Below are 15,251 nucleotides of genomic sequence, written 5' to 3' on the forward strand. Positions count from 1 at the left end.
AATGTCTCTCAATTACCTCTTTTTTCTTTTTTTTGTAATGACCGAATCAAAATGAGAACCTGTGAGTGAACCTGAGGAGAACGAGGCCCAATAAATAAGTGTTAATGGGGAAAAGAAGAAGGAGGGTTGGAGAGCTGACAGAAGCCCACAGACCATACACACATTTCCCAGAAGCTGCAGCAAAGATGATAGACAGCCTGCTGGCCTGCTTTTCCTCCAGCACATGAGAAGCATCTCTTTTCTCAGAGCTGGCTGCCTCCATTGTAATGGAAACAAGAGGTGTGATGTTGGTAAAATAACAAAAGATGAAAAGCGTAAATCGGCAATGCTAGAATGAAACGTAACCTTGATATTGTGTCTCCAAAGTAAAGCCATTTTCTGATGAGCAACACATGACCACACATTCTGCTTCTTTCTTACCTTCACACAGCAGCTGTGAAATGATCTCAACAGGACTGTCATCCTCTACAATGGGCTGTCTAACCCAAACCAGCAACTACATCCTCGCCGTGGTTTGAAATACGGGCCAACTTGCCATTTCTACAGCGCTGACAGCGGCTGACAGTTAAGAGGAACAACCACAGGCCGAGGATATATGAGGGGTTCTTGAGTGATGACAGCACGGGTGAGATGGAGAGCTGTTATGTAATGGAGACAAGGCCGCTGGCTGATACTATGAAGGAGGGCAGTTTGTTTGCTCCAGTTCACAACCATTCATAACCAAGATCTATGTTGGAGCACCAACAGCTAATGGATGAATTCTACATGCAGCTCGCTTGTGTGGGCAGCAAATACGTGGAGTGTGTGTGTGTGTGTGTGCGTGTGTAATGGCAGGATCATACAGTGAGATGAGAGCAGTCATTCCCAAAGACTGGGTCGGACCCACCGGCAGGTCACAGGAGATTGTAATTGGGTCACTGAATACATTTGCAGAATTTCTTCCTTTTATTTTACATTTATTGTTCGGATAGTTGTAGCATACTTATAATGTACTTGGATCTAAAATGAAAGAAGAGAGTTTATTCAGTTTGTTTCACCGATGAAACGAGAGCCTGTTAACTCCTCCTAAATGCATTTACTCTGCCTCATATATAAAGTATTTAACATGTATATGTTTTCAATAACACTTGCATAAAAGCTGTGATTATTCAAACATGGTTTTCGTATTCAAGAGACTAAATGGTGAGACGGGAATGGCAATAAAAATGGTCAGGAACATTCCTGAACACACAGATTCGCTCTTCTCAGGATTTAGAGGAAAGGCCTTGTGAACTGTTTTTAAAAAGTGGGTCCCTCGAAAAAAAGGCTTGTGAAACACTTTGTAGAGAGATAGTTGTTTGTCAGTCAAATATACATTTAGGCATGAGAGCACATTTACAGTATGAGCTGTCGGCTCTCGCATTATTACGTCATTAGAAATCTCCTCATTGAAAAACCCGACACACGTGATGGTTTACTTGTTGCCCACCTGACTTATTTTAAAACAAACCTTTGTACGATGTCAGTTCCATTCCAGCAGGTAAGCGCGTCACCGGAGGCCAGCTCACTCACACACAGCTGATCCGCCAGGCCGCCGTAGAACGTACGGTAGAGACGTAGGCTGTTCAAAAAGTCCCTGTAAAAACAGCCACAGGCGGTGCACAGATAATTAACTTGTTTAACAAGGTGTCGTACATATTGGTTGGAGACTTAAAGCACTAAAATCAGAAAATGGCACTTCCTCCTCTGCAGACATCTGGTGTATTTCACCAACGTACCTCCTCCTGACAGCGAGCGAGTCCCCCGGTGCTCTGCCAAGAGCTTTGAGACGGGCGGAAGCTCTGCTGCTGCTGCTGCTGCTGCTGCTGCTGTGCTGGATGCTGAGTGACTGCGCAGCCCGCCTGCTTGGTGGGCCACACAGTTTGTGCACCTAATACCCAATGAGACAGATTTGAGTCTAAACACCGAAGGAAAAACATGTACTTTAAGGCTTGGAAAATTGTACTAGTTTATGAAAAATAAGCCTTATTTTAATGCTTGAGTGACAGGTTTCTTTTATACTATGACCAAGAGTGCAGCCAAGTCTATCATCTCCCTGAATGTACTACATGGGATGCCTATCAAGCAGCAGTGACAATCGACAACCACTTAATGGAGCTATGGCATATCTATTAGAGCAGAAAAGAAAGTTTAGTTCAGGAACACATATCCTGAGGCATTCATTTCAGAAATACCATAATGTGGGAATATAAAGTTACATGTACATACTTTATGATTGGTCTTTAACAGATGACATGTGTTTTATGGCAGTTTAACGACAACGTTTCTAACCGCCTTGGAGCTGCCTATTTTGAGAGTTGTGGCCTGTGGAGACAAAAAGCCAACTGGGCAAAATTATAATATATAATTCCTGATATGAAGCATTATGAAAATGTAGGAATAATCATACAGTGCTGTAATCAGATTACAATGCATTTTCAGTATGTTTATAATGTGTTACAGAAAGGTGTTACATTGCTTTATCAATTATCTCTTCTTCCATGTGCTAGTGGTTCTGGTTTTGGGCTCCCACGAAGCCCCATTACATTTCCAAGTCTGTCTTATATTTTTTTTTTTACTATTGTAAATCTCTCCTTCGATGATCTGACCTGTGCTGAGAGGCGGGGTCCATTTTTCTGAGCGTGTTCGACCGCATCGTGAAGCAGCGTGTGAACCCCCAGAAGCACTTGCTCCAAATCCTGAGGTCCATGCATCCGTGCCGACAGGCCCTCCAGCGAGTGAACAAACTCCCTCCAGTGGCCGTCAATCTCTGCCATGCTTGCCAAACAGCCCCGCATCACGTTGAGGCAGTAACCCATGCAGGGCTTGGACTGGGTTAAGCCCTGTGGAGCAAATTACTTCGGGATCAGTGATGCTGGAAAAGACTTTCATTAATTCCGATCAATAAACTTCACTTGGGAGACATGCATCCATATACCTGGCAATGAGGACAGTAGTGCATCTTGAGCAGGGCCCGTCTGCACTCCCGGCTCAGCTGTAAGTGGTCTGTGGTATTGATGACCTCGATGCCGAGGTGCAGTGCCTGAAGGAGAAGCTTCCCGGACACCCCAGAGCGGGCAACCTGGTCAGCCAGGAGGCTGGGCACCCCACCAAACGGCCTCACATCCCGGCTGGACGACCTCACACACTCAGCGTAGCCTGCTGATATGTCGCTGAGGCCCGGGTTGATGAGGTGGTTGTAGACCAGCGGGAAGAGAGAGTCGAAGAATCGCTGCACTAAGTCATCAACGTTGAGATCGGACCCCAGCAGGAAGAGACTGATGTCTGTGAAGAGTTCCTGCACGGGGCCCACGGCCCGGTCAGCCAAGTCGCGGTACGACTCCTGTAGGACGACATTGGTGTGATTCTCTGCCTGTCTCATCAGGACCTCAAAGGTGTCTGTGGGAAGACAACAGGAAAGAGAGAGAAAGAAATTTAAAAAAAGACGCGATTACTGAGGATTTTAATGCATTGTCATGTTTATCTTGCTTCAGAGTTCAGAAATGCAAAGAAAAATTAAAACCCAAATATCCTCAAACTGCCAACACAAAAGGCAGAGTCTAGTGTGCTGTTATAAGACCGAATACATTACAGTGCCCTCATACAGCTTCTACGTCCATTAACCCAGAATGAAGAAAAAAGGAGAGACTTCAGGGGTCCCAGCAGGAGCTGAAGCTCCCTGCGTCTTCCCACAGAGGGGGAGAGCACGTGTTCAAAAGCAATTTGCTCTCTTATCAAAAGCTGAGCTGACAAAGAAAAATGGATTATGCTGCATTATGAACAGAGCTCCAGTACAGTGTAGTGTGTAAAGGCTCACTGTGTCATTGGGGGTCTTGGAGTGAGAACAAGTGGATAAAATAGAGAGGAGAGAGACACACATGAGGTTCAGAGACTGAAATGAGTGAGAGGATACATGGGATAAACATTTTGTTGTTTTTACAAATTAATTCCTCAGAGAATAAGCTATTATAACAATGGCCATACCATCCGCATACACAAAAGGACAAGACACCACGTTGTCATACAAGCACGTAACAGACTCCATGCTCGACGAGGATAAGATGCTCACTTTCAAACTTCGCTGTCCTCATTTTTATTTATTTTTATCAACAATGTAAGTAAATGTCAAGCAAATTCTGCTAAGCTGTATTTGACCAGGAAAAAAAATGTGTCTGTCCACTCCTGATAAAATACTAATACTCCGGCCGCTGCATCAGGAGGCAAAAGAGTATCGTGCTCCAGCCGTGTCACCCTGTAAGCAGTATGGCTTTCTGCGTGTGCATATTTCAGGTGTGGTTGTTTAGGAAAGGGTACGGATTATGCAGTGTTATGGCATCCAACATCTACTTCATTGTGTGGGTCTGCTTCAGGCGGGATACTTGGCGTGGAGGAATAACCTTGAACTGGAAAATGTTTCAACAGCAGCACGCTCGCGTCTATCCCTTTGTCTCTCTCTTTTTTCAGCTAATACCTGAGCCATGGCCATTCTCACATCATGCGCTTGTCATGAGTTGCGAGGCAATGGTGAGGGTGAGGGTGAAGGCCTGCAGCTGCCTGGGGGGGCTGAGAGTGTGGGGGGGCGTAACCAGAGCTACAAGGGCTTAGACGGTCGAATCCAGCACAATATGCAACGACGTGGAAAGATTGACCGAAAGCGCCCTGGGAGGAGGCGGCGGCTGCGAGGGGGAACAGAGAGGGGTCTGACGTGCTTGCAAGCAGGCAGCGTTAAACAGAGGGTACCGGGAACTGAGTCTGACCGCGGGTCTTCCATAATCTCACATGGACGTGATGGGGGGGAACAAGATCCGAGGCTCAAAGATGCGCTCATGTGTGGATGAGAGTCGGAGCTGCACCTCCTACACAGCTGGCACGCTGGTCAGAGGAGAGCAGGACTCAAAAACACAGAGGGAATGTCTGAAGAATGAATAAAGACATGAGTGGCAGCTGTGGAAGAGCAGCGTGGAGGAAATAGACAGATAGAAGACAGGCTGAGCAGAAAGGCAGAAAAAAAGAGAGAGAGAGATGAGTACACTGTGGAGTACAGTGAGAGATGATTACAGCCCTCGGATGTATGAAGCGGAGCAGGCAGAGTTATGAAAGGTCCCACAGGGATCACGGCGCGTGCTTCTGGGGAAGTTTACCACATGAGATTGTGGAGTTAATGAATCCCACCTGTCAAATCCCCGGACAAATATCTGTGTCGAAAACAAATCTATCTTGTTTTCTCTCCCCGGGTAATTTGTGTGCTTCCGAGGACACAATTGTCATCAAGCCACTTACCGACTTCCCCACCATATAGGTCCGTAACGGCACACTTAAGAAGGCATGGATAATGAGCTGATCAGCAATTCTGCTGTTTAAACAAGTCTGCTGTGTTAAAAAAAACACCCACACAGAAGCTGCCAGCTGTCCAGGCAGTGGTAATGACGGGGTTTTTTTCACCAAAGAGAGAGTGTGAAGCGACGTCTCTCACTTGGAGGCCGAGACCAGCGGCGAGGCTTCTGGGTAAGCCTGAGGACAGATTACACAAGGAAAAGAGAGGAAGAAAAAGTAGCAGTGTGGGAAGAGGGTTTATCTCTTGACATTTTTAGACAGAATTATCCAAGGCTATCTGACACGCTGTTCGCATTTTGAAATCGGTTTCTTTCAAGCTGCTGCAATCCGTATGTTTTATATCAACAATGAATCAAGTGACTATGGTTTCCGTCGCGTTTTAGTGCTTTTCAGTCTCAACTTTAGCATTTGGGTTCACCGTCACTGCTGTTTTCAACATTGTCTACAGCGAAGAAGCTCTGATAAGCCCACTGTACAAGAGCTGCTTAGCACCACACTAATTAGTGACACGCTGGGAAACATAGTGGAGCATGTAGCAGTTAAAGAGCCAGATATTCATCTTAGGAGGTCATAGAGACCAATAACACAGCTAAAAGAAGGTGGATATTAGATGCACATTTATGAAGTGGTCACACACATGACTCCAAATGAATGCTAATGCTTCTCGTGCAAATGTTCCCCATACAAAGGTTTGTTTGCAACCTTATGTCTGCTCGCTCTGAATAAACAAATACATTGAACAAAATACAGTTAATGCAGCTTTTAAACTAAACACCTGCAGATAAATCCTCATTGAGCCATCCATGTGCAATCACTCTGCAAGTATATTTCTCATAATGTTTCTCAATCCCTAATTATACTGGACATTTCTGAATCCTATATTCGAGGATCTCTGGGTGTGTTAAAAATAAATTAACAGACCTAATGAGGACGGCTGTTTTGTTCTGTGTGTGTTCGGAGTGTCAATGACCCGGCTGATAAGAGTGTTTGCATTTCTGGCAGCGGGAGGAACACTGAGAAGAGGCTGAGCCAGCGTGATAGAAAACACTCACGTACTGTGGTGTGTGTGTGGGGGGGGGGGGGGGGGTTTATAGCTGGTTGTTGGTGGTTAGAGTAGTTCAGAAGTATACATTGTAAAAGTATTTCTATTGTTTTATGGGCTTTCATTCCAAATGTTAGCATACAGATCCTAAACAATTAGCATGCATGAAGGTTTAGTTTCATATTTTATTTTAGGATTTTAGAAACATTTAACTGGCTTGAATGGTATTCACTTCAAATGAATGTAGAAACATTTAAAAGGAAAGAATGTGCAACTTTCAATCATCATTTAGACAACATAACAACATGCCACCCATCAACCTGCGTAGGTTTCTCCCTCGCCTGCTGGCAAACAAACTGTGATAGATGAACAACTAATGTTTGAAAGCTCGGTTATCATCTAGATACATTGGCTATTATATAACAATCACAAAGCCCCAGTTCAGTTAGATTCCTCAGTTGCCAAGCTTTCCTCCATGTCTAAAAGGCTTTTAATTTGATCCCATTTTCTTCCTTTCTCTCATAATTGCTGCACTTCTCATTTTCTTTAATGTAGGATGATCTGGTTAACTGTGACAGGGGTAGCAAACCGAGTGATGAGTTACACTTAAGGTCAGGGCTTCTGGCAGTTGGCACTAAACGAGAAAGAAAGAAAAAGAGGTGTATGTATCTTCACTGCGCCACCTTTCTCGCTCTGGTTCTGGCTCTCTGTGTGTGATTGGTGTTGGAGGTAACAGGGATATCTTCACATATTTGTAGCAGATCAAACACCAGATGCAGATGTTAGATAATTATTAATCCCCATGGGAAATACAATTCACATAAAGGTCGCCATGAACTATAGATTAAGCCAGTTGAAGATGTTAACCAATGAGAGAATGCAGAGTGCTGCGTTCGCCACCAGAGGGAGACATTCTGTTTTACTTTATTGAGCATATGTAGGAAGTTGAATCAGTGTGATGTTGAGTAAACAGAGAAGCAACTGACTAAACATGTGTTGCATGCGCCTCCAACTACTGGCCACTGTCTCCAAAAGCGGCCACAGACAGCTTATCCAGATTTGTTTTTTTACTTTGGTAAAACATTGAGGTACAGTCAAGGAATATTAAAGATATTATTTTTAAAAACGGACAGCCCTAAAGTAGCAGATTTGCACACATTCCAATGTACTCACATCACTTGATTAGTTTAAAGTAGTACAGAGGATGTTATTCATTAAGTACTTTAGTTTTTAGTGTCAATAAAAAACCTACAAATAGCATATTTCAATTCCAACCACGATGTATTTAAACAAATGAAGACTAATTTGATATCAGGTTCAAGATAGATTTAGGACACGCCTTACTGTGCTGGCAGTGAGAATAATTTGTCTTCTCTGACTCATCGTGAGCATCAAATATAGTGAGTAAGCACTATATTTATTCATCATTAAAAAGGTGAAACATAACCTTCAGGTGCGATTGAACTAATCGCACTCGCGTTTCTGAACTATTTACAACTCATTATCAGATTATGATGGTTTAGCAAGCAGGTATTGTCAATATACTGCATCAACGCTGCGTGTTTGTGTGTGTATTTATATTCAGTTTGCTGAAACTGATCCGTCAGCTGGATGATAAATAAGATGAGCCTTTGTAGTTAAAGATCCCTTTGAGACCGACAAAAGACTAAGGGCTCCTGTTCTCTCTCTCTCTCTCTCTGTCTCTCTCTCTCACTCTCTCACTCTCTCTCTCTCTCTCTCTCACACACTCACACACACACACACAGCCGCACACAGAGGCAGACAGGATATGCAGAAACATTGTTGATACAGTAAATGTATCACATTGCATGGTGCATCCCTACATGTGCACCGTAATGTGCTCCCAGATCGCGTCGATATCGGCTCCCGCGTTTGAAGCTTCCCATGTTTCCGGCTTTCAAGCACTCAAATGCCACCAGCCGACCTCGGCTGAGCTGTTAAGCAACAAAGATGGCTTTTATTAATGTGATTCATCCTCTGTGAATGGCTGCGACCACAACAGAGAAGCCCGGCGACATCTGATAGGCTGCCGAGAAGGCCACTCTGCATCCAGAGAGGATGAGTCAGTCGCTCTGTGGGTTCAGCTCGTCCCAGAGCAAAAGATACACAATGAGAGTCAATGACTTACAGGGTGGCAGCATCTGTACAGTCAACAGAAAGCTATGTCTTCTTCATCGGGGCATATGAAAGCACCCGCACGCTTTGTTGTTCCAGGATGATTGATGGCATATTTGTGGTAGCTAAACAAATTGAAAAGGTCCACTGTAAAGCCTAAAAGAAAATCCAATTACCTTCCTACACCGGGTCAGAATTATTCCAACGCATTTCTTGGTGATTTACTTTAAATGAATCTAAAAATAATGTATTGTCATTTGGTGCTAATCAAAAGGTAAATAGCATTTTTTAAGTTTTTTAAAAGAACAGCTCCCTTTCAACCCAAGTAAATGTGATATTGCTTTTCACTTATTGTTTAACTGAACTCCATATCAGTTGAATTTGTGTTTGTTTGTGGACACATCGTCCACATGTTCAGCAGAGCTGCAGTAAACTGACTATCAGTGTACAAATTGAACACTGTCTCAATTTTCCCCAAAGATTTGTACCAAATTACATAGTTTAAGTTTCGAGGAAAACTTCTTCGAAATGATTAGGAAGTAAATCAAAAAGGACTGACAGGTAAAGTAAAACGTTACAAGATCTAAGAATACATTTTTTACTTTCCCTCTACGTAAATCACCATTTCCAAAAATGTGTGCAAAGTTGCTTTTGATTCACCTGGTAACAAATGAGGTATATTTCAGTAGATGCCATGCCTTCCTCTCAAGCTGTGAAGTGGAAGCTGGTCTGGTTATTCTAAAAAACGAACAGACTGTTAAACTGCTGGATATAGAACGCACAAAATAAACCTGCGTGTAATCTCTGTACCCACTGAAGGCTGCCCTGTCCGGGTTTTGCTCTTCTGGCATGAAAAAATAAGCATGTTAGATGTGATGAAGACGAAGCGGCGCACGATCACACGACACAACACAGAGCTTTTCAGATTTGGGCTGAGGAAGTGCCTGAAAATCACACTTGGCTACATTTAGCTGCTCAGAAGTCAAATTATTCATGATGAACAGACACATCGGACACACAAACAAACAACGATTGTGCCGACTCAGCAGCAGATGGAGGTAAAGCACAGAGTGTTATTCAATGAGCTCAGCGTACCTGCTCTGATCAGTGTGTGTGGGTGTGTATCTGTGTGTATGTGTGAGCGGGAGTGCAAGCGTGTTTGCGTGCATGTGTGCGTGTGTGTGTGTGTGTGTGTGTGAACATGTGCAAGCACGTTCTCAGGGGGAATGGGAGAAATACATAAAGAGGGAACGTCTGTGTCAAAGTGACCAATCTCAAACTGTTGCTCTAAGTTCCGACCCTCTGCCTCCTTTTCGACTGGGCAGCAGCACAGCACCAACAGACTGACCGCTCTGACCTGCAGATGGCAAAGAAAATGAGAAACATTTTAAAGCCCCGGGATGTTTTCTTATTCCTTCTGTCCTCAGTTCCAATAAAGGGGCCATTGTTTTAAAGACTGAAAACAGTCGCCTGCTCAGAGGTGTTACAGAAGTGTGCCTTGGCTCTGGGTTTCTCAGAGAAGAACGGAGGGTGGTGAAATGTCAATTATTTTATTTAAACTGCAGAGGAGAGGAGAGAAAAGAATGACAAGAAGGGAGGAAACCAGGAGAGGAAGGAAATAGAAAAGGAATGAGAGATAAGGAAAGGTAGAAAAGGAGAGGAAAAGAAAGAATATGAGAGGAGAGGAGATGAGAGGGACATTAAGACTGTTAGTCATTTTAATCTATCCTGCCTGTAGACCGGCTCAATTTACCATCAGCCCTTATCTCTGTGTACTTCCTCCTCTGCATCAATAAACACACTCCTCCCCACAATAACAGCTGACAAACACATATTTACCCAAAGCAAATTCAGTCGTCCTGTAATAAATCTCACAACACCCACCTGAACTTAAATTTAAAAAACACTTCCCTCCATCTGTCTATGTATGTACCCTTTTCACTCTCCATCTCTCCCTCTGTTTCTCTCTCTCTCTCTCTCTCGCTGTCTCTCTCTCTCTCTAGAAGGCTTAAGAGTCAATATTTGAGGATCTGTTGCAGCTCTTGAGCACTTCAAAGAGCACAGAGCTCTGCTGTGAACATGGCCTTTAATATGGCATTCAGTAAAAGAAGCAGAGAGGGTCAATAAACTAGGGCACAAGTACTTCTTGTCAGGAGGTGTGTGTATGTGTGGGGGGGGGGGAATACCCTTTCACACATAGAAACACCAGTCAGGTTTAGCACACGTTAACTTGGAAGAAGAAAACACTCTCATACATATAGAAGCCCAGTCAGACAGAGTGCGAGCACGGCCACCGTTTTAAGTACCAGAGTAAAAATTATAAAACTATAATAAAGCTTTCATCAGCTTTCAAAGGTAGCTCTGTGTGAGACTGTGTGGAAGGTTTCCTGTGGCTGGCCCTTAGGAGCTCTGAGATGCCAGTGAAGGAGTCAACAGGGCTGTCATAAGCCTGAATAGAGGGCCTAATGCACACAGCACGCCACTGATTACTCTATTGAACTGGATAATTACATTAGATTCACAAAAAGATGATGTGGAGCATTAGGTTCAAGGATCTGAACTTGGTCCACTGTGCTATTTCACCTTGATGATTGGTCTTTAAGAGGAGCCATTATGCTATTAATTAACTTCTCATTATAATCGTCAATAAATCAGCTGAAGACATGCACAAAAACGTACAGACGGGCTTGCATTCATCAAAACTAACGTGCTGAAAAGGCAGCAGACGTGTCTGAAACAGTGAAGTCAAAGAGCAATTTTAATATCAGACGTCCATCAAAGCACTTTGTTATTTAAAATCTGGCATTTCATATTCACTCATTTGACTTGATTTGACTTGTTTGCAGATCATCAGTGAAAAAATTATGTTTAGTAGGTTTTAAAAACATATTATGAGGTGTTATAGTTTGGTTCAGCTGAGGTTGAACATCATGTAAACTAGAACGTTTCATTTGCAGTGAGAGGCATCTTTCAGTTCTTTCTGTTGCTTTCAGGATAAAAGTCACTTTTAGATAACACCGTCAAACAGCACAAGGAGCTTCACCTGTGTACTATGTCTGGTTTTTTTTAATAAAAAAATGAAATGTCTATAAAATTGCAGGTTCTCAAAAGACAAAAGTTACGCTTTCAAATGGACATGTTGAGTAAAACACTGTTTATACTTGAAAAGATTGGAAAGTTACTATTTCAGGAATGAATAAAACTAAATCAAATCACTTAACCGCAGTTTCTGGCGCTCACTTGAGACTCAATTGAGACTGTGAGTCAACAAACCCCGGGGCAGTGGCAAAGCTGAAGTAAAAGTATCTTACATTGTGGCGCATGTAAAAATTATCACGTAATCATTATTTTTAAAAATGTGTCATGTTTAGTCTAAACTAAGTAAAGAAAACAGATAAGTTTATCAAACTGTCTCATCAGCTGGAGGGAACACGCCATCAAGACATTGGACTCCTAGCAGTAAAAACAACATTCATTTGTCACTCATGCCAGGATACTCGTGATAAGAAGGACTATTATGCCATTATATCTGCCATGTGGGGGAGAAGGACAGGATGAGGAAGAAGAGAAGAAGAGGGGAGAGTGGGGGCAGACAGTAGGCTTGGTGTGTTGCTGTGTTTAGTATTTCATCGCCCAGACGACTACAGACTAATCCCTGGGGGCTCCTTCCTTACTTAGGAAATACTTCCTTCCGTCAGACTGCCAGAAAGGGTGATTTCTCCTCTCCAAACCACGACACTAAAACAGAGACGCACAATCCAAAGCCGGAGTCTGATAGAAAAATAAGACACGGATTTCATAGACTCTGCAGCGTTTGTGGTGAAATCTGAACAGTTTCCTCTTGGTATCAGTTATGGAAAGTCCTTTTTCACAGTCAAATGTTCTGGGGTACCAGAATACAGCTCTAATGTGTGTCCGGCTAAAGTTGGGCATCTGACTTATTTAAAGTATTTTGGTTTAACGTGTAGGCTACTTTCAGAAAAAGAGCCCATTATGGCCTGAACCGTTCACTTAACATACCACCAAATCAAAGTAACGTGGTTTGTGTGGGAAGCTGAGTGTCAGCTCAGTCTCTGTGATATACTGCTAACGGTCGTAAATGTTCAGCTCTCCTGCACAAACATCACAGTGGAATTGTACTCCGCTGGTTGTAAATCTCTAAAAAGTAGATACAAACTGTGTAAATCTGTCATAAAGATACAGTTCCTGTTTTGCAGCGTGCTGTAGCATCTAATCTAGAAAATGGCCTTAAGACAACAGCCAGCCGCCATAAATCTCCATTTAAAACGGGCACACAGAGACAAACAATGTGAAGTGCTGACTGGTGTGTGTGTATTTTTAGGGCTCATCTCTATGCAGTGAGTGGCCACAGTGCAGGGAGTGTGTGTTGGAAAGCAACCGGAGCAAATATGTAAGACAGAGGAAGTCAGTGTGCATGTGCATTCATGTTAGTTTTCAAGTGTGTGTGACTGCTGATGTCCGCCTTTGGGACACAGCTGGATTTGAAGAAGTGTGTCATCTGAACTGGATCTCTTGAGCAGCAGTAAACCAAACATACCACCATGCACACAGTCGCACAAGATGATGGAGAGTCAGCAATTAGCTTTATGTCCGACACTGTAAAAGCACTCAAGGGTTTCTCCTGGAATGTCAGATGGGTATTAAAAGGTTATTTATAGAATAAGACAATATAAAACTGCCTTCTGTGGCAAACTGGAAGAACAATATGAGAGAGAAGAATTAGAGACCCATGCTTTAACATTTGTAAAGTAAAAAAATGTCATTAATGACTCAGTGAGCCATTGTTGCTTTCTGGTTTGAGGAGGTTTATTTTGAAGCAAGGTTAGCTCAGCTGAGCATAAAGACTGGAGACAGAAGGAAACAGGCAAACATCCACTTCCCAGCAGGTCTGAAGCTCATTAATTAACTTGTTACCTCGATTGTTTAATCTTTACAAAAGAAAATCGTAGGAGGTTATGTGCTGGACTATCTCTGGGCCCGGAAAAGTTGCTAGGCAACCAGCAAAAACTTCAGGAAAAGAAACTGGTCCATAACCGCCTGACAAAACATAAGATTGTTGCATTTGACGGTTCAGATTTAGTTTTGATTAAATAAACAAGACGTAACATGTTGATCAGTGAGCTTTATCAGTGTAAGCAGATGTTGTTGGCTTTGACAGAACCCGACTAGCTGCTCCCTCGTTTCCACTTTCCAGTGTGCTCAGCGAAGCTAACTAGTCGGAGCCAACAGACGAACTGCCGGCTGCAGGCTTTCAAGACATTTTGACATGGTGACCAAACTGTATTATTACACCTTCCGGGTCAGTCACGCGATGCCCTTGGGGCAAAAAATACTTTGTTTCTGCATCGACCTTGATTCACATCTGGGGGGAAATATCTGTATAACTGCTGATTTACAGATTTTTTTTGCAGTACATCAACTTCCCAGTACGAACAATCATATAGCTCTTATTTATTAAATAATCCATGTGTCCTATAAATTGTAAAATGTACTGAGTGCCGAATCCAGAGTTATAATAAACTCATGTCAGCGTGCCCGAGACAAGAAAAAAAGCTCAATAGCGCCAGAGGGTCCGGGAAATGCTTGACCCGGAAAGCAAACCTTTGATAAACGTTCATAGAAATAACCGGGGCCCGCCTCCAAAGCTGTATCCAGTCCTCTTTATACATCTATGAAAACAGAGTAGTATTAATCTTCTCATATAAATCCCTGCCAGAACACAAACTAGCATATTCACAAAATGTTAAACTATCACCTAAAAGATTAGAAAAGTGCGCCGCTAACCAGCATGGGTCGAGCAGCCGTGGCTGGACCGACTATACGCTGTTTCTTTGCAGCAGTCCAAATGCTTGGATTGTGAAGGGATTGACTGAATAATCCTGCTTCCTTCTAAATCCTCTGACTTCAAACACCATGCAAAGACTTTCAATAGAATCTGGCATCCTCCCAACTTTCTCTCCGTCATTCGCTCATTCTTGTTCTCCTTCGCATTCTTTTTCCTTCTCTGTCCTCCCCTGGATCAACTGTCCAGCCTCGAATCACATAGCCAAGCCCACATTCTGTGAAAATCTGGAGGAGAGGCCCCTGCGTTGGTTGGAATACACACCCACACCAACACATATACACATATGTATACACACAGACACACACACACACTCACACACACACTCACTCCTCTTGTACGAGTGACAACAAAGAAGGCACAGCCGTAGACGATGGACAAAGAGTCTGCTAAAGGTCCAACACAAAGGAGCAGAGAGCAGGTTAGAAAGGATGTCAGGACCAGCTGAGAATCAACAAATGAAATCTTCAAACAAATCCAACTGCCACTCGGTACATTCAGGTTATGTATGTACTCATCGTTCATCTTATAAGGTCTGCATGTGCGGTCACTACTGGACTCAGTATTATATATATTTGTATACTTGATAAAAAGCACCAAGAAGGTTCTTTGTAATGGCTTGCTCAACAAGTTGCCATTGTCCACCAAATGCTCAAATCATGCTCACTATAAAAAAGAGAACATACCATTTGACACTTCGGGGGGGAAATCCGAGTCTACTGATGATGCCAGAGGCCGTACATCCAATTGATACCTACTATATCTGTAGGATTACTGGTGTTAATGATGATCCATCCAATAATGTTGGAGATATTTCATTCTGGACTAAAGTGCAGGACCAAATAACCCATTTATAAC

General features: G+C 43.1%; 1 protein-coding gene across 4 annotated transcripts in view; it reads right to left on the reverse strand.

Annotated features, from left to right (window-relative positions):
- gpc5a (glypican 5a) overlaps positions 1 to 15,251 on the reverse strand; it is a 135,613-nt gene that overhangs the window by 108,546 nt on the left and 11,816 nt on the right. For 3 of the 4 annotated variants that reach the window (XM_056412612.1, XM_056412610.1, XM_056412611.1), the window contains exons 3-6: positions 2,957 to 3,417; positions 2,628 to 2,861; positions 1,758 to 1,909; positions 1,490 to 1,615 (exon numbers count right to left, since the gene is read on the reverse strand). In XM_056412612.1, the coding sequence (XP_056268587.1) occupies positions 1,490 to 1,615; positions 1,758 to 1,909; positions 2,628 to 2,861; positions 2,957 to 3,417 (973 nt within the window). Of the gene's footprint in view, positions 1 to 1,489; positions 1,616 to 1,757; positions 1,910 to 2,627; positions 2,862 to 2,956; positions 3,418 to 9,190; positions 9,278 to 15,251 lie in introns of those variants that run through there. The other variant, XM_056412613.1, reaches the window with a different exon arrangement.

Source organism: Pseudoliparis swirei, chromosome 4 (genome assembly GCF_029220125.1).
Source record: "Pseudoliparis swirei isolate HS2019 ecotype Mariana Trench chromosome 4, NWPU_hadal_v1, whole genome shotgun sequence".
Taxonomy (NCBI): domain Eukaryota; kingdom Metazoa; phylum Chordata; class Actinopteri; order Perciformes; family Liparidae; genus Pseudoliparis; species Pseudoliparis swirei.